Source organism: Aquarana catesbeiana, linkage group LG09, assembly GCF_042186555.1.
Source record: "Aquarana catesbeiana isolate 2022-GZ linkage group LG09, ASM4218655v1, whole genome shotgun sequence".
NCBI classification, from domain to species: domain Eukaryota; kingdom Metazoa; phylum Chordata; class Amphibia; order Anura; family Ranidae; genus Aquarana; species Aquarana catesbeiana.
Genome location: NC_133332.1, coordinates 233,456,630 through 233,476,790, shown reverse-complemented (window position 1 = coordinate 233,476,790; position 20,161 = coordinate 233,456,630). Strand labels below are relative to the sequence as shown.

Here is a 20,161-nt window from a genome sequence, read left to right as displayed (position 1 = left end):
GGGGGGAGAGATGAAACCAATGGGTCTAAGGGCATAAGTACGGATTTGGACCAATTAATAGTGAATCCGGAAAATCCACCAAATTTAGTAATGGTTGCCATTCGCGTCCTCAACGAGTCCCCTGAGTCTGCGAGATAAAGTAGGGTATCGTCCTCCACTCCTCTTCCCTTCTCTGTCGGGGTCCCCCAAGGTTCTGTTCTTGGACCTCTTTTATTTTCAATCTACACCTCTTCCCTGGGTCAGTTGATAGCCTCTCACGGCTTTCAATACCATTTCTATGCTGATGACACACAAATCTATCTCTCCACTCCTCAACTCACTCCATCAGTCTCCTCACGCATCACTAACTTACTAACTGACATATCTGTATGGATGTCACACCACTTCCTCAAACTCAACTTGTCCAAAACCGAGCTTATAATATTTCCTCCCCCACGTTCCTCTTCCCCTGACTTCTCTGTCAAGAGCAATGGCAAAACCATCCACCCGTCCCCACATGTCAGGGTACTAGGTGTTATCCTGGATTCTGAACTCTCCTTTCAGCCCCACATCCAAACACTTTCCAAAGCTTGCCGCCTCCACCTCTGCAACATCTCTAAACTACGTCCCTTTCTAACCAATGAAACCACAAAGCTCCTGATTCACTCCCTGGTTATCTCTCGCCTTGACTACTGCAACTCACTCCTCATTGGCTTACCTTTAAACAGACTATCCTCCCTTCAGTCCATCATGAATGCTGCTGCCAGACTCATCCACCTTACAAACCGCTCAGTGTCTGCTACCCCCCTCTGCCAATCCCTCCATTGGCTACCACTCGCCCAACGAATTAAATTCAAAATACTAACATTAAGTTACAAAGCCATCCACAACTCTGCCCCCAGCTACATCACTAACCTAGTCTCAAAATACCAACCTAATCGCCATCTCCGTTCCTCCCAGGACCTCCTGCTCTCTAGCTCCCTCATCACCTCCTCCCATATCCGCCTCCAGGACTTCTCCCGAGCCTCGCCCATCCTCTGGAATTCCCTACCCCAATCTGTGAGACTGTCTCCAAATTTATCCACTTTTAGGTGATCCCTGAAAACTTTCCTCTTCAGAGAAGCCTATCCTGCCTCCATCTAACAACTGCACTATTTTCTCCATTAGCTCATCCCCCACAGCTATTACCCTTTTGTATAACTTGACCCTCCCTCCTAGATTGTAAGCTCTAACAAGCAGGGCCCTCCGATTCCTCCTGTATTGAATTGTATTGTACTTGTACTGTCTGCCCTAATGTTGTAAAGCGCTGCGTAAACTGTCGGCGCTATATAAATCCTGTATAATAATAATAATAATAATCGTCGGCATACAGAGATAACTTATCCTCCAGCCGACCCCAGCTGAATCCCACAATATTTCCATCATTGCGGGTTAGCATTGCGAGTAGCTCTACTGCTAGTGAAAATAATAGAGGGGACAGCAGGCAGCCCTGACGAGTACCCCGGTGTAGGATTAGGAGCTGGGAGAGGGAGCTGTTGATTCGCACCCTGGCCTGGGGTTCAGAATAGAGCACCTTCACCCAGTTGATAAAAGTTTGTCCCAGGCCAAAGCCAGCCATGACTGCCTAGAGATAGGGCCACTCAACACTGTCAAAAGCCTTGGCAGCATCCAAGGACAGAATGACCCTTTAGATATACTTTAAGATGTGCATTTACCTTTTAGCTGCCTCTGACTTCACTACCCGCATCTTACAGGTCAGTAATGCAAAGAGTGGTAGTCAGCGACCAAAGAATTAGCATTTAGGGCCAGTTCACACCATAGAAATATAGTCCCGATGCTTTCCTGCATGTGTGTTTTTAAAGCAGTCAAAAGCATTTTCCCCCCTCCTTTTTTCTTAACCTTAAGGACATGTGTGTTCCAGTGCATTTTTGGTGCATTCCAGTGCGTTTTTCATGGATTTTACAGCGTTCCAGTGCAGTAAAAATGCAGTTCTACTTTTTTTTTCTGGAGCTGCAAGCACTGGTGTGAACTATGCTATTGAATACTTGCTAATTTCCATGCGTGTTTGACGCAGAAAAAAACGCACTGGACTGCGTGTGGTGTGAACTGGCCCTCACAGAAGGCAGCCTCCACATATTTTTGTACAGGATTCCTGCCTGAGATTTGTCCCTGCTATCAGTGTATGTTTAGCTGCAAGACTGTTTACCTGTTCTATAGAAATACACAGAAATGTTTTCTTGTCCCCAGAATGTTACCCCTGATACCCGAATGCCAGTGAGGTTTGTAGATGATGAGGAATTGGCGTATGTGGCCCAGCGGTATCGAGAAGTCCATGATCTCATGCACACTCTGCTGGGGATGCCAACCAACATGCTGGGTAAGATGTGACTACTAGACCCCTATATGTGGCTGAATCTTTGGACACATCAAAAAAAAAAAAAAAATTCACCCAGTTATAAATTCACTAAAATGAATTTATGATTTGTAGAATTTGCGTAACTACCTGGATCTGACCTGATCTAAGTCTATATAAGAAGTCTTCTATTGATATCAGTGTTCTATAAAGCAGCATTGCAAACTTTGCAGGAAGTTCTGAGTTTTTCTAAATCTGGCCATAAACGAATAGATTTCTCCATCCACACCAATGGCATGGATAAACCACTCCCCACGCCGGGCTATTGGATTCTGATAGCCGCTAGTGCCAACAGTTTTCATTCCCCTTCTTTGATAGAATTCAATTGAGTAATCAAAAGTATATGGCCAGTTTTTCTCCAACATTGGAAGTGATCATGTAATTGTAGACAGCAGACCTTCCCACTCCCTTGCACTGACATGGATTATGTCAATAAGACAAAAACAGAATGGCGCACGAGAGGGTCCCGAAACACACTGATAACACAACTAAAAGTCTATAAAGTCCACTCAGCGGGTCCCCGGGTTGATGGTGGTGTGTAGATGTTCACACGCGAGGAGAGGAACAACCAGCCAGAAATCTGTCTTGTCATCTCAGAACCAGCATGGAACACACTCGGAGTCTCATCGGAAGTGACGTCACAACATGGAGCTAACGTTTCAAAGTATCTGCTTCTTCGTCAGATCTAAATGGCTATTTATCTCGATAGCCATCTAGACACATCCACACACCACCATCAACCAGGAACCCGCTGAGTGACTGCAGTATTATACTGTTATATGCCTATTGATCTTTATATTAGCGTGAGTAGCCATTTGGGTGATTTTAATTAAATATACCATTCGTTGCATCTTCTGCTGCACTTAGTTTTTGGCGCACTTTGTTTTTCTCCCATGAATTATCTCAATATCTACAGCATAGAAACAAGCACCTGTACTGATGTCTGCTGAAATCTATGTACCTAGAGCTTCACTTTGATTACAGCAGTCTAACCTGTTGATCTCTGTGGCAGGGGAAGTGGTGGTGAAATGGTTTGAAGCTGTGCAGACTGGACTGCCCATGTGCCTCCTGGGAGCTGTTTTTGGGCCTCTACGACTCAGTACCAAGTAAGTGAAGAGACTATAGAAGTCATCACTATCTCCTTGCATTGACTTTCTCCTTGTACCTCTTGTTTAACCAATTGCCGCCTGCCATATAGCAATATTACCTTGGCAAAGTGGTTGTGATATCCTGACCGGACATCATATGACCTCGCCAGGTTATCAAGCCACTGCGCGCGCCCAGGGGCGCACATCGCGGCGATCGTTGTTGCGGTGTGTCAGTGTGATCTAGGTAAAGAGTCTCTGACAGAGACTCTTTATCATGTGATCAGCTGTGTCCAATCACGGCTGATCACAGTGTAAACAGGAAGAGCCATTGATCGGCTTTTCCTCACTCGCGTCTGTCAGACGCGAGTAGAGGAGAGCCAATCGGCTGCTCCTCTGACAGGGGGGGTGTCTGTGCTGATTGATTATTAGCGCAGCTCCCCCCGAGGACCACCAGGGATGTCACCACCAGGTATGCCAATCAGTGCCCACAATGGATGCCAGTCAGTGCCCACAATGGGCATCACTGATCGGCAGGCATTATTGTCTGGCACTGATTGGCATCCATCACTACCATCCATTAGTGTACATCCGTGCCACCTATCAGCGCCCATCCGTGCTGCCTATCAGTGCCACCTATGTGTAACCATCAGTGCTGCATATCAGTGCCACATATTGGTGCCACCTCATCAGTGCCCATCAGTGCTGCCTTATCAGTGCCCATCAGGGGAGGAGAAAACTTACTTATTTACGAAGTTTTGTAACAAAAAAAATTTTAAAAAAAATTTTTCTGACTTTTTTTTTTATTTGTTTAGCAGAAGATAAAAATCCCAGAGGTGATCAAATACCACCAAAAGAAAGCTCTATTTGTGGGAACAAAATGATAAAAATTTAGTTTGGGTACAGTGTAGCATGACAGCACAATTGTCATTCAAACTGCGACAGCGCTGAAAATTGGTCTGGGCAGGAATGTGTATAAGTGCCCGCTATCGAAGTGGTTAAGTAGAATCCATCTACACATGACTGCCATAAACCCAAGCTCCCCATACTACCAGAGTGGGTTTCTCTCCACTAGGCGTACACTTGCCCTGTCACCGCGACACTCTAAAAAAACAAGCAGTGAGGATGCGCAGCAATCAATGAAACATAGCTTGTGGTTCCAACATTACATTTTCACATTCTGAGTAAGATTGGCATGTAGGTATTGTCAGTGATTAGTAGTTTTTATGGAGAATTAAATAACTGGTTTGCTTTACTACTCTTCTCTTTGGCAGAAGAAAAAAGAAACTGATTGAACTAGTTCCTTGGGCGGTTCAGAGTGGGCGTAACGCTCGATGCGTCTGCAGTTTCTACTATGAGAAGCGCTGGGAGCAGAGCGTGGAATCTCTGAGGAAAGAAATTGGGATCCTGCCACTGCCCAGCATTAAAATCTGAACTTTGTAAAGCTTTTTTTGGTACTTGGACACTGTATGTGGAAACCTCTTGTCTACCCATTGATGTTTCTCAGGGGCATCTGGCAATTCAGGAAGAATATGCAACTGGATAATGCTTGATTGAAACCTTTGTGTGCTGCACATTGATTGCACTGATTGTTACTACAGTTGTGTCGTCATCGGACTTTCCCGAACAATAATTAATTTTCTGTCTGGTAGTACTTACTGTCATGTGATTACATTCTACTGCACTGATCGACTACCTGTCTACAGGTGATATACTGTATTGTGGTGTATTAATATCTGAAACTGGAAAGCACAAAGACTTCTAAAGGGTCAGACCACCCAAACCTAATATTTAAAGTAGATGGAAATGCAGCCTTCCCACTGCTCTTCTTCTACTTCCTGAATTCAGTTTGTAGTAAATCTCAATGTAATGCATTTTTTTTCTTCCTTTTTTACAAGTGACAGCACGGCTCAAGCGGGTGTGTCTGTCAGAGCGGCTGGTGGGTGTAAATTCTTTTCGGACAGACAATGCCTATTGATACCAGTGGTATGACATCACAGCGCTGAGAATTCAGTGCAGCTCTGATAGACACACATGCCACAGCTTTTGCAGTCACATGATCGCTTAGAACAATCCTTTAAGGATTGTATGTACTTTATGACTTTTATTACTAACTGAATGCAAGAAGTAGAAGAGCGGTGGACAGGCACGGTTTAAAAGGTGGGTGACTGCTCTGCCTTTCCTTCTACTTTTCATCTCCAATCAAACCTTTTTTAAAGTAAAACTTTAGTCAGAAAATTAAGTCTTGACTTCAGGCTGGCCACTTTTGCAGGTATAGCCATGTAAAACATTAAAAATAAGTGCCTATACTGTTTGAAATCTGGTAATACACTGTCTCCCCCTGCTCTGCACATGCTCAGTTGCTCTCCATGTTTTGGCACTGCCAAATTTATAGAGGCCGATCTGCTGACAGTCTTAAAGCAGAATTAAACCCTCCCATCCTTTACAGCCAAGGACGCTGTTTCTGTTTGATCTGCTACTGTCATGGTGCTGAACATGTGATCAGTTATGACACCAGCCATTTGATGGTTTGACAGTTTGATTGAGGACACAAGCAAATGTGACAAATATAGATCAAAGTATAGGGAGTGGCGCTGTGTTAGGAGTATAGATAAAAATTAGCAAGAAGTACAAATGTAAAAAATAAAAGTGTAAAGAATAAGACATTTTTTGGTATAATCCAAAAATTACTTACAGAAAAAAAAAAAAAAATATATATATATATATATATATATATATATATATATATATATATATATATATATATATATATATATATATATATATATATATATATATATATATATATATATATATATATATATATATATATATATATATCCTTGTGTTAGTGAAAACACCTTGAACAGGTGAAAATTAATACTATATGTGCAAAAAATCGCAAATATTAAGCAGCATCACTAAATAACATAATTACATCTTCACATGAATAAATATAAAGTGCCAAAAACAATAATTGTCCACCAATAATGTGTAAATGTGCAATAATTATACGCAATAAAAATCATTAATATTGTGTCAAAATCGCAGCTAAAAATCAAAAAACCATATGTTGTTTGGTGCAAAAAAGTTCATAGCAATTGTGCAGAAAATTCTTCTTAGGTGATAAAGTGCCGTGCTGTAACACCTGGTGGTCCCCCCAATGTGGTTGCATTCACCGGAGCGCTCCACCCCTGCAGGGGTACGAGCGTGTAATGTTGGTCCTGTCACTCCAGTCCTATAGGTGTCAGTTTCCTTCCACGCGTCCCATTTCCAAAAAGCAGCTGTATACACAGAGAGGTGGGGACTTCCTGTCCCTTGGTATTAAAAGTCCCCACTGGATATCGGCTTGAGTAGTAAAAAATATTAGAAGAAAAGTATCCACATAGCGTGATTCTGTTTTAAAAAATATCCATTTATTTGCATAAAAAACAGTCCAGTCGCATTAGCCTGGTAACACACTAGCGGTTAAAAAGTATCTAAAAATAGTTACAGACTGGGAGAGGGAGCTCACAGTCTCCTATACTCTCCCTGTAATCCGGGGGGCGCAGCGTCAGCGTGAACCACGATCCGCGGAAATGACGTTGTGCGTGCCAAGATAGTCCTGACTTACGCGTTTCGTCACACGGACGTCATCGGAGGCGCCTCCGATGACGTCCGTGTGACGAAACGCGTAAGGCGGGACTATCTTGGCACGCACGTCATTTCCTCTGATCGTGGTTCCGGAACTTTGACCGGTGGAACGCAAGCGGCGGTTCACGCTGACGCTGCGGCCCCGGATTACAGGGAGAGTATAGGAGACTGTGAGCTCCCTCTCCCAGTCTGTAACTATTTTTAGATACTTTTTAACCGCTAGTGTGTTACCAGGCTATTGCGACTGGACTGTTTTTTATGCAAATAAATGGATATTTTTAAAAACAGAATCACGCTATGTGGATACTTTTCTTCTAATATTTTTTACTACTCAAGCCGATATCCAGTGGGGACTTTTAATACCAAGGGACAGGAAGTCCCTACCTCTCTGTGTATACAGCTGCTTTTTGGAAATGGGACGCGTGGAAGGAAACTGACACCTATAGGACTGGAGTGACAGGACCAACATTACACGCTCGTACCCCTGCAGGGGTGGAGCGCTCCGGTGAGTGCAACCACATTGGGGGGACCACCAGGTGTTACAGCACGGCACTTTATCACCTAAGAAGAATTTTCTGCACAATTGCTATGAACTTTTTTGCACCAAACAACATATGGTTTTTTGATTTTTAGCTGTGATTTTGACACAATATTAATGATTTTTATTGCGTATAATTATTGCACATTTACACATTATTGGTGGACAATTATTGTTTTTGGCACTTTATATTTATTCATGTGAAGATGTAATTATGTTATTTAGTGATGCTGCTTAATATTTGTGATTTTTTTGCACATATAGTATTAATTTTCACCTGTTCAAGGTGTTTTCACTAACACAAGGATATATATATATTTTTTTTTTTTTTCTGTAAGTAATTTTTGGATTATACCAAAAAATTTCTTATTCTTTACACTTTTATTTTTTACATTTGTACTTCTTGCTAATTTTTATCTATACTCCTAACACAGCGCCACTCCCTATACTTTGATCTATATTCTTGGGGGATCACATAGGTGTCCCCTTCCTACCTAGGGGGGCTGCAGGTGTGAGTCAGTCTATGAGCGCGGATTCGTTGATATATTTAAAATGTGACAAATAGCAATCGCGGCATACCTGGAATGTAACTGGTTTGAAACCTTTAAATTGATGGGTTTAGTTACGCTTTATGATTTACTGCTGTTCAGAGGCACTGGGCTTCAGCAAAATGGCAGCTTCCAGCAAGAAGAAACAGGAGCAATGCTGGAGGCAATCTACAGCACACACTCATTTTGGTGGCCTCGTTATTATTTTGGAATGTATGTTCCTTGCTAAAGAACATTATTTTTTTATCAAGTTGTTATGGGTAAAGTTCCACTTTAGATCACTTCATGCTGGCCCCTTTTGCAGGTACAGTTTTATTGAAAGCACCTTGTCCCATTCAGGTATAATTTACTCCCATTTATAATTTAATCATTGGCAGTTAACAGTGGCCTTGTTAATACATATTAAACAAAATCCATTGTAAATCCTAACCTTGGATTGCGAGCATAATTCGTTCCGGAAACATGCTTGTAATCCAAAGAACTCTTATATGAAAGCGAATGTCCCCATAAGAAATAATGGAAACTCAGATGATTCGTCCCACAACCATTTATTCATAAAGCCTTCAGTTTATAGTTCATATAAAAAGATTATAGCAATGTGATCGGTTGTGTAACCATAAAATGTCCTTCCACAAATGGAAGCCTCCACAAGGGGATTAGAAGCAAAATCCAGCAGGAGCTCCAGAGTATAAAAGAGAAGATAGGCGCCTCTAAGTGTAGCAATATGGTTACATTTAATGAAGGTATAACATTTAGCAACTCACATGCTTGATGATTAAAACAGGCACATCTAAGTATGTAGGCATACGGGGTAAAGCTGTCCACACCTCCGGGTTTCACCGCTGTCAGTCTGCAATTGTGACCGGGAAGAATACCCTGCAGTAGAGCGATCTGAAAGCGAGACTTGAAGCGCTCGTGGAGCGCAGAGTGGAAGAGATGATGTTGATGGCGGTGAGGAGGATGATCTATATGGATCTATATGGACAGTTTTAACCCAGGTGTCTGCATACTTAGAAGTGCCTGTTTTAATCATCAACCATGTGAGTTGCTAAATGTTGTACCTTCATTAAATGTAACCATATTGCTACACTTAGAGGCTCCTCTCTTCTCTATTATACTCAGTTGTGACATGACCTACTTGTATATCAAGACATCGCTTGTTTATCAAGTCAAAATTTATAAAAAAAAAATTGCTTGTCTTGCAAAACACTCTCAAACCAAGTTACTCTCCATCCAAGGTTTTACTGTATATCTATGGAATACATTAAAAGAGAAGTTTGGGATTGTAAAAAAACAAACCATTATACTCACCTAGGTGGATGCTGCATCTGTCCACCGCCCTCTCTACAGTTCTCCACTCTGAGCAGAGAGCCATAACTGTCAGTCACCGTCTCTCCCCTCCAGTGCTCGCCGAGAGGCTGTACCAGGTGCCGATTCAGGCATCTGGGTGGATCCCAACCATATGGTCGGGATTTTTCCCGAGCGTGGACCACCGGAGTGACATCAGCCAACAGCTGACTTTAGCCCACTGTCGGCTGAAAACTGGTCACTTCTGCGATCCAAAGCATTTACTTTTAAAAAACTTTTTTTGGCCATACTTCTTCTTTTAAAAATAAATGCATATACTTTTTAAAATCCAGTAGAGTACTGTCTCATCCTGCTGTGCACAGCCGCAATTGTTCCCTATTTTTGGCATTGTGCCTAAAATCAGAGCTGTCTAGAAGCTGATCTGCTGACAGCCTAAAGATTTCCTGCTTCTCAGTTGCTCTCTATTTTTTAGCACTGCCAAAAATGTAGAGGCCGAGCTGCTGACAGCCTAAAGATTACTAGTGCTCAGGGGCTCTGTGCCTTAGCAAAATGGCATCCTTCGGTATGAAGAAACTGGAGCAATGCTGGGGTCAATTTATAAAACAACAATAAACAAATCAACAAACCCCTGACTTGCGTGTTTCGAGGGTTGCACACGCTTCCTCAGCGCCGAAAAACTCTGAGGAAGAGGGTACAACCCTTGACACGTGTAAGCAAGCTAGGATCCAGGTGGTGTCCTCCCATGTTAAGGAGCAATTGCATTGGATTAAGCAATATTGATCTTGACGCTTACTCTGATGGGCTTTGTTTATCACAGTGTTCATGAATAAATTGATAGTTATCTGTATGGATAATGAACTAGGCTGGTGATCCCTTTCTCTTTTCTGTTTCTTCTAGCATGATATTGGGGTACCCCAAGTCCTGAGTCCATAGAGCGTCCCTAGTTTCCATCAAGGAGTGGATGTATGTGAAGCCTTGGAGTTATACTATCACACTCGTGTGCAGGAGCCATTTACTTTATTACGGAAAACAAAAAATATGACTTGGCTTGCCAATGTGTGTCCAAACATTAAACTGTTTTGGGTGGAATGATGGCGAACCTTGGCACCCCAGATGTTTTGGAACTACAATTCCCATGATGCTTAACTACAGTGCAAAGTGCATGAGCATCATGGGAAATGTAGTTCCAAAACATCTGGGGTGCCAAGGTTCACCATCACTGAACTAGTTTAACTTCAGTAATTGTCAGAAATGGGCATAGCGTCATGCTGTCTGTTTTCAGTTTGTAGAAAAATGTTTTCTTTTCACTGTCTGGACATATCATTCTAAATAACTGTAAATATTGAAATATATATTTTTGATTAAATAATTCAACTTTTTTTTTTTTTTTTTAATCATACTGTGTCGTGTGTATTTCGTTAGTCCTGCCACAGCTCTTTTTTTTTCTACCATTCAGCCTCTCCTACCTATCCCTAATTTAGGCCACAGTTTCAGAAATTCTGTTTAAAGAGAACTTGTCAGAAACCTTTATATACCTGGCAGAGCTGAGGCTCCTATAGAAGGCTGCTACCATCTGACCCCTGAAGGTGGTGCTAGTTCAGAGCAGGTATGTGAAGTTCCTTAAAGTGTTACTAAACCCAGGACCCTGCATTCTATATACCTGGTCTCCCCTACAGAACAAGGAAATGCAATTATTTTAGTAAAAATAAACTGCTAAATACCTTTTTCTCATCAGCAGTATATAGCAGTCTTGTGAATTCTGTCAGTGTCTGGCCGAGCACTGGTTAAAGCTTATAGGAGGAGTTTTCATTCTCCCTTTGATTGTCCTATGAGGCTGCATGACCCTTGACCCTCTGTCTGGACAGTACTGATTGGACCTGCGCTGATCACATGCACCCTCCCCAAAAAAAAAAAAAAGCTAACAATAGACACCAAACTGAGCATGTGCAGAGTGCCCCAAGGCTCTGTATTATCAGGAGATGGATTGAGGACTGTGGAAGAAGGGGAAGATCAGAGAAGACAGGATAGAGCAGCTTTTTTACACAATGTGGAGGATTAACCCCTTAGGTTCCACAGTGAGTATAACAAGCATGCTTTACTGCATATATATTTTACTGTTGTGTGTTTAGTAAGGAACTGCAGTCTGCTCACATAATTTGTAATAAAAACATCTTTGTCATTCTGAAGTTTCCCTCCAACCACTTTGCCTATTTTATATATATTGTGATTCTGTACTTGCCAAATATGCTGCAGAAATCTCCCTCCTCCGAGTCTGGCTGCAACCATTTTAACTGTGGGCAGCTGAAGCTGCTGTCTGTTAACTTCCAGGATTTACACAGACACACAGAGGCACACCTCCAGCTCTGCAGCTCTCATTGGCCCTCTTATGACTCATCCCCCCTCCCTTCCTGGCAAACTCCCACAAGTGTGAGAGAGAGAGCTGTGCATGATGTCATAAAGCCTAGGCTTTTTACCAGACAAGAAACCGGAAGTGGGCTGTATAAGGTATTTACTGGCAGAAAACAAATGTTTTACTATCCAAAGTTAAAACAACAAGGGCAGAAGATTTAATAGAAGGAAAGTTGGAAAAAAAATAACTGAAGGTCCGCTTTTAAGCTGCACACACACACACACACACGCACACACACACGCTTGGCCCTGGGACCAGTTTCTGTAATGGCAGTATGTACACAAGGTTCCGACAGATTAGGCCCCATGTACACGGGACGCTGAGCCAAACTCCTCTGAACGAACTTGAAAGCGGCGTTTAGAAACGCCCGTTTTTAAGCGTTTGCATCTAGAAGCGTTTATTAAGATAACCTCATTAAGACCCTCCCCAAGCTCAAAAAACATTGTTATTTAACTTTTTCAGCCATTTTGACCAGAGTGAGTAGCAGCAGCAGAGAGAGAAGCTGTATACTTGTATTTCCCTCTATTTCTGTGCTTTTTTTTTTTGCAATGGATCCCATATTGAGCATATGTGAGGAAATGCTCCTGACGTTGCTCTTGATGAGGCTAGAACGACGTAGAAAATTGCGTGCGAGGTCCAGAGTCAGAGTTTGTCGCTATTGGACCCATCCATTGATTGCGCAGCGAATGTCAGTAGGATATTTTTCCAACATGTACGTACAGTTGTGTACCTATCCCGACTATGTTTGATTAAGTCGGGGGTCAAGCTCAATGGTGGGGTCATCTTGGTCAAATCTGAACATATGGGTCAAATTCCAATTAAAATTTGGATACAGCAATGCTAGTGGTGTATTGCATTGCATCAAGGGCTATATATGGTCTATGAATCATCGCAAGTAATGAAAACATTTTAAACAATTTTTTTAAATGTTTTTTTCATCGTTTTCCATCATATTTTTGTCTTTTCAGGTCAAAAATATAGGGTACCTTAAAAAACGCTTATAAAGGAAAACGCCGGTACCGCGTTTAGTTGCATTTGGCGTCTGAAATGTGGAAATCTTCGGCGTCTGAACCAATTTTTTTGCTTTCAAAGAAACGATGTTAAACGCAACTGCCTAAAAACGGCAATAAACTAGACTGTGTACATGGTCACATAGGATAACATTGAATGAGTTCAGGGGTAGTTGAAAAAAGTGTCCAACTGGCTCTGAACGTCCGTTTAACAGCGTCTCGTGTACATGGGGCCTTACTGTGTCATGATCTGGCTGATTAGTTGGCTGTAGCATATCAGTGTATGAGTTATTTGCCTTCTCTTCCCTCAGTCATAAATATGTACTTTCAGGTGATCTGAGCATGAATGTTTGTGACACTCGGAAAGAGAGATAAAAAGGTCAGATCATTCCTCTACATCTGACCATCCTTCAGTGTCTTTGGGCAGCTTTTTTGTAGACCTTCCAGAGGAGAAAATTTGCTTATTACCCTAGTATGTATGAGACCTAGATAGGGACTTTAGATTTTAGATCTTGGAGGGCAGGGCTTGATGTGAACGTTCAATATATATGTATGTAAAACTGCATAAATTGTCGACGCTAAATAAATACCTGTAATAAATAAATTATCTGGCTGTTGGGTTGAGTCGCTGCATTCTTTAAATGCAATAACAATTCCTTATCTTCAAACGTATTTCAGCCCAATGACTCAGAGCATACTAAAGCCGAGCAAGATGGCTTATAGCAGGGGTGTCCAACCTGCGTGCCAAGAGGGTTATGAATGTAGCCCAACACAAAATCATAAACTTAAAGAGGAACTGCAGTCTGCGCACATAATTTGTAATAAAAACATCTTTGCCATTCTGAAGCTTCCCTCCAACCACTTTGCATATTATTTTATATATACTGTTATTCTGTATTTGCCAAATTTGCTGCAGAAATCTCCCTCCACTGAGTCTAGCTGCAACCATTTTAACTGTGGGCAGCTGAAGCTGCTGCCTGTTCACTTCCTGGATTTACACAGAGGCACACCACCAGCTCTACAGCTCTCATTGGCCCTCTTATAACTCACCCCCCTCCCTTCCTGGCAAACTCTCATGAGAGTGAGAGAGAGAGCTGTACATGATGTCATAAGCCTAGGCTAATGACCAGACAAAAAGGAGGAAGTGAGCTGTATAAGGTATTTACTGGCAGAAAAAAAAAATGTTTTAACTATTCAAAGTTAAAACAACAAGGGCAGAAGATTTAATAGATGGAAAGTTTAAAAAAAATGACTGAAGGTCCGCTTTAAAAATGTTTTTTGGAGTTTTTTGTTCGCAAAGACATACGGTTGAAGAAAATTTGCCAATGTCTCTTTACTGGACATTTTGTGAAAAATCTCCTACTCTTCACAATCACACCTTATTCATGTCACCAATTTTGAGCAACACCTCCTACTGTATATTTGTGAGCAACTATTTTCAAGGATGAAGAACATGAAGGGTAAAATTAGAACCAAAATATCTGATGAGCCCCTTGAGAATTCATTGAGAATAGCTATCAAAAACAGTGTCAAATATTGCACTGGTTTTATGTTGCTCTCTTCTACTTTTATAATAAAAAAAGTTTTATTACTCAGGTAGAGTATCTATATCAGTGATCATTAACCGGTTCCCGACCAGCCGCCGCAGTTGTACTGTGGCAGGTTGGCTCTCCTGCATGTACACGGCGGCACGTGCCCATTTGTGTACCCACTCACTAGCGGAGGGAACCAATTAGCGGGTCCGGCATACTCGATGTCCGCCGGCCACCCGCGATCGCTCAACAAAGCGGCAGAACGGGGATCTGCCATTGTAAACAAAGCAAATCCCCGCTCTGTCGGGAGTAGAGTGAGATTGTCTGTTCTTAGTGATTAGGAACAGCGATCTGTCTCCACTACCCCCCAGTTAGAAACACCTCCTTAGGGAACATTTAACCCTTTGATCACCCCCTAGTGTTAACCCCTTCCCTGCCAGTGTCATTTATACAGTAATCAGTGCGTTTTTATAGCACTGATCGCTGTGTAAATGTCACTGGTCCCAGAAAAGTGTCCGGTCTGTCTGCCACAATGTCGTAGTCCTGCTAAAAAATGGCAGATCTCCGCCATTACTAGTAAAAAAAAAAAAAAAAAAGATGGTGTCAACATGACAACTAGGGAAGTAGCAAGATGAGGTCAGCAATGGAAGACCCCATGTTTATATCATGAGAGGTTTTACTGTAAGCTAATGGTAGGCAACAGTGCCATCTAGTGGTCTTTAGACATACTGCACCTTATTCCTTTCCTCTATAGTAGTAGCTTGCAGTGTCCTCACTGCAGGTGGGAAACTAGCAAGCTTAGAATTCTCTGCAGAACAACCTTGTGGGATAATGTGCTTGCTTTAGTGTCACCTGCTACCAATGGCAAATATCCTAACAAGCATGTTATATATATATACGTGTACATATGTTCCTGTGGAGTTTTTGGATAAGACAACATTGTAAGTGGATCCTGGCAGTGAAAGTCAGATGTCTTTTTTTTACAGTACAGGTGGATCTCAAGCTGTGCACACACACACACACACTGCAATCTAATTGTACAGTCCCCAACCTCTAGATTCATGCGCTTTATGGTCCAAGAGCCTGCTTGATATTAACTGAAAGGATTGTTTAGGTTGGAGCTTGTACAATCACACTGCAATGTACGGTATCTCACAAAAGTGAGTACAGCCCTCACATTTTTGTAAATATTTTATTATATGTTTTCATGTGACAACACTGAAGAAATGACACTTTGCTACAATGTAAAGTAGTGAGTGTACAGCTTGTATAACAGTGTAAATTTGCTGTCCCCTCAAAATAACTCAACACAGCCATTAATGTCTAAACCGCTGGCAACAAAAGTGAGTACACCCCTAAGTGAAAATATGCAAATTGGGAGCAATTAGCCATTTTCCCTCCCCGGTGTCATGTGACTCGTTAGTGTTACAAGGTCTCAGGTGTGAATGGGGAGCAGGTGTGTTAAATTTGGTGTTATCACTCTCACTCTCTCATACTGGCCACTGGAAGTTCAACATGCCACCTCATGGAAAAGAACTCTCTGAGGATCTGAAAAAAAGAATTGGTGCTCTATAAAAAGATGGCCTAGGCTACTAGAAGATTGCCGGGACCCTGAAACTGAGCTGCAGCATGGTGGCCAAGACCATACAGCGGTTTAACAGGACAGGTTCCACTCAGAACAGGCCTTGCCATGGTAGACCAAAGAAGTTGAGTGCACGTGCTCAGCGTCATATCCAGAGCTTGTCTTTGGGAAATAGATGTATGAGTGCTGCCAGCATTGCTGCAGAGGTTGAAGGGGTGGGGGGGTCAGCCTGTCAGTGCTCAGATCATACGCCGCACACTGCATCAAATTGGTCTGCATGGCTGTCGTCCCAGAAGGAAGCCTCTTCTAAAGATGTCATAATGGAGGAGTGGAAGAGGACTCCATTGGCAACCTATGAAGCTCTGGTGAACTCCATGACCAGGAGGGTTAAGGCAGTGCTGGAAAATAATGGTGGCCACACAAAATATTGACACTTTGGGCCCAATTTGGACATTTTCACTTAGGGGTGTACTCACTTTTGTTGCCAGCGGTTTAGACATTAATGGCTGTGTGTTGAGTTGTTTTGAGGGGACAGCAAATTTACACTGTTATACAAGCTGTACACTCACTACTTTACATTGTAGCAAAGTGTCATTTCTTCAGTGTTGTCACATGAAAAGATAGAATAAAATATTTTAAAAATGTGAGGGGTGTACTCACTTTTGTGAGATACTGTATGTAGCAAGCTCCAGACTGTGCAAAGGTTGGAATGGTGGAACACAACTGAGTGTATGATGGTGGAATATAATGCATTGTCATCTGTTCAAAAAGCCTTTGCTGAAGACTCTCCTAACTCTTGGAAGCTCAGATCCTTTATATAGCCAGTAATGCTGTCTGTACCATCTGCTATAGTCACAGTGAAACTGTATCCTATCCAATGTATGTAAATCTAGTACTGAAAAAAGGACGTCCACCCCAAAGCTAGAAGCTTCATAAGGCACTTTACTTCTACATCCACAGTTATCTGCTAATATTTACATCAGGAACATAAAATGAGGGATTGGATGACCGAGTTTTAAGCACCATAAGGCTTAATATATAAGAATATATAAAAAACTAAATGAATGCATTTGATAAAACATATTAAATTTATATTTAAATGCTGCTAGTTTAATTACTTACATTTAACTTCGTATAAGCCTCCAGAACTAGGGGCTTATCAGATGTGTCAGACACATATGTACTGATAAGTAACATACTGATAGAGGTAATGAGCGAAGGGATGAGCTCATCAGTCTTCTGCTGCTCTTTTACTGTCCATTTGCTGGGAGCAGAGAGGCACCCAGGCTGTGTTATATAACTGCATAACAAGTACCTGTCTTTGCTGTCTGGCAGGGCTGTGTAAATCTTCACAGGTATTTTTCACACCTCTCCTCTGTATGTCTCTTTGCATTTGAGACCAGTAATCAACCAAAAATCTTTTCAAAAGAATCAGTGGATGCAGCCATAGGCTCTAATAGGCTTCAAAATAGGTGAACAGAGAGAGACATGCTTGGCGCTCACAGTTCACCCAGGCATGTTAGAATGAATATTCACTTTACTAACACTGAACCGCCTCTCCACCAATCAGGTGCTCGGGTCTGTTACTGGCACAGTGGCTACGTTTGATGGCACAGTGGCAGCATTTGATGGCACAGTGGCTGTGTTTGATAGCACAGTAGCTGCGTTTGATGGCACAGTGGCTGAAATTGATGGGCACAGTGGCTGCAACTGATGGGCATAGTGAGGCTGCAATCGATGAGGTTTTTTTCAGAATTTTTCAGTTTGTTTGCGCCCCCCAAACATTTTGAGCATCAGCCGCCACTGTTTCTGACTATAGCTCTATTTCCTATACACTTGTAGCACCCTCTACCCTAAGGTAGGTGCTAGAGTAGTGGGTTTTTATGTATACTGCCAGTGCAGGTAAATTTAGGCAGGCCTAGCTGTGAATTAGGCCTGTTTGTTTTGATCTGGGGCAGAGGGGTGGTTTAGTATAGCAGCAGGTGACTGGCATGTGCCTCAGCTCTTGGGCGCCTCCTTTGTATCCAGGGAGAATGTTCTGGAAAAGGGGCAGGGCAGAGAGTTGTTGTGACATGGGGTGTATGTGGGAGCCCTGACCAATCCCCAACTAGGATTAACTGGGGGCAGGCCTCCTATATATACCCATGGTCAGCCTGCTGGATGAACTGGATGATGGGGTGTTAGACTGTTGTGGTCTGAGTAAACTACCTTTCGGGGGGGTACCCTAGGCCGGGAGATGGGAGGGAGCCTCTCCTTACATGGTCATTGAGAGGTGTCCTGGAACAGGAGCAAGAAAGAGGACAGTTGGGAGCATCTCCAGGCAAGTCATTCAGGAGGGATCCATGCCGGGGTCAGTGAGTGAAAAGCACAGTGGAAAGCTCTGGAAGAGACATGCTAGGAGTCGGATGTGGAGCCAGAGGGAGAGACTGTGGGGTTGTTATAGAGTCAAGTTGCTGTTGTTATAGAGTCAAGTTGCTGCAGCCAGGAGGGCTGTCAGGATTTGCATCGGACGTGCTGGGATCAGTAGTCCACCAAGTGTCAGTTAGCACATTTATTCTTCTCATCTAAAATGGTTGCTACCTCAGAGGGGACTGCAGACCCCTGCCTGTAATGGGCTATCAGGAAAATGTTAGGACTTATTCAGAGTGAGGCCTAGCCTTGTGCTAATGTGACAGCAATCTAGAATTGGACAGTGAAGTGAAGCAAGCGATCTCAAGTAGTGTGCTGGAGGAGATGTGCAGAGGAAGAGACTGTCAGATTTGGATACAAACTACATTTATTTCCATTGCTAAAGATCCATTATCTAGGCACCCCATGTCCCTTTTTCCCACCCAAGTTTAATCCCCTAATAAAAATAACAAAAACAAGCAAGAGACTGTTCATTGTCTGGGAAAGTATGCCAAAATGGATGTCTGATCAGCAGGGTTATGTGTGGATGCTAGAACACGTAGTGACCCCAGTAAGGGCACCGCTACACACCCTAAACTCATATGGATGGGGTAACCATATTATCTGATAGCTCTGATCCTTAGCCTTCAGATACATGGACAAAATGTTTTGATCACCAGCTTATGTCATTTTCAGAGAGGTGAACTGCAAAGTGAGAACCAAGTACAACAGGCTACAATCCCAACCAGAGGCACAATGAAAAGCCTGCTAAGGCCTTGTGCACACTGGGTGTTTAGCCCTTGTGCCTGAGGCGCCAGCGTTTAGCTGTTGCTGGAGGGCCCAGCCTGCCAAGTCAGACAGCTGCTGCAGCTGAACGGAGCTGGGAGGTACACTTAGCAGTACCTCTGTTTAAGGTGGTATGCACTCCGGGACAAATGCCCAGAATACAGACTGCTTACGTTCTGGGCATCTGTCCCATGTCATACTACTACCTGCACTGCCCAGTCCTGTCCAGCTGTGGCAGCTGTTAGACTCATAGTATAGTGGCTGGACAGTACGATTGTGCCTTTCAGCTATAGCGAAGCACGGGAGCCTCATGCACTGGGGCTAAGGCTCCATTCACACTTGTGCGACTTGTCATGCAACTTTGGACATTAAGGTGGCATAATAAGTCATTCCCCATTTTTTCCAATGATAACCATTCATATATGTGCGACTTAAAGTTGCAGCAAATTCAAAGTAGTTCATGCACTACTTTGGTCTGATTTTCGTGCAACTTGAGGGCCATAGATTTCAATGTTAACCCTCAGATGTTGCATGAAAGTCGTACCTGAACTGTATACAATGCAACTTGTGCGCAACAGTTGTCCATTATCACTTGTCAAAGCCAAAGTCGTATCCAAGTTGCACCCATCCAAAGTTGCACTCCAAAGTCGCCCCAACTCTGGAGTGCTACAAGTGTGAATAGAGCCTTCCAGTTTGCTTGAGGCCTAACTTTAGCTTTCATAAATTGTGAAACTTCCAGTTATAGATACACTTATTGTACTTGCTACAGCATTGCAGTAAAGAACTAGTTCACTGAATGGTTTGACTTTCTGCCTGGAACTGCCCCAGAGCTGTTTTGGAGGTAGAAATTGGGCTTTAAAATGAAACCAATAGGCTTTCAAGAATGTAGGATGTTTATAATAAAGAGTAATGCAATTGTAAACTTTTTCTCTTTCTGTTTCAAATAAAC

General features: G+C 42.6%; 1 protein-coding gene across 3 annotated transcripts in view; it reads left to right on the top strand.

The window, feature by feature from the left end:
* The window catches only part of COQ4 (coenzyme Q4), a 38,613-nt gene extending 27,730 nt beyond the window's left edge, over positions 1-10,883 (top strand). The window contains exons 5-8 of one of the 3 annotated variants that reach the window (XR_012236057.1): positions 2,227-2,356; positions 3,405-3,498; positions 4,752-5,183; positions 10,402-10,883. Coding sequence is in view for 2 of the 3 variants with exons in the window: in XM_073599948.1 (XP_073456049.1) it covers positions 2,227-2,356; positions 3,405-3,498; positions 4,752-4,911 (384 nt within the window). In the remaining variant the exon portion in view is untranslated. The remainder of the gene's footprint in view (positions 1-2,226; positions 2,357-3,404; positions 3,499-4,751; positions 5,184-10,401) is intronic. The other 2 variants (XM_073599948.1, XM_073599947.1) reach the window with 2 other exon arrangements.
* The last annotated feature ends 9,278 nt before the right edge of the window (positions 10,884-20,161 follow it).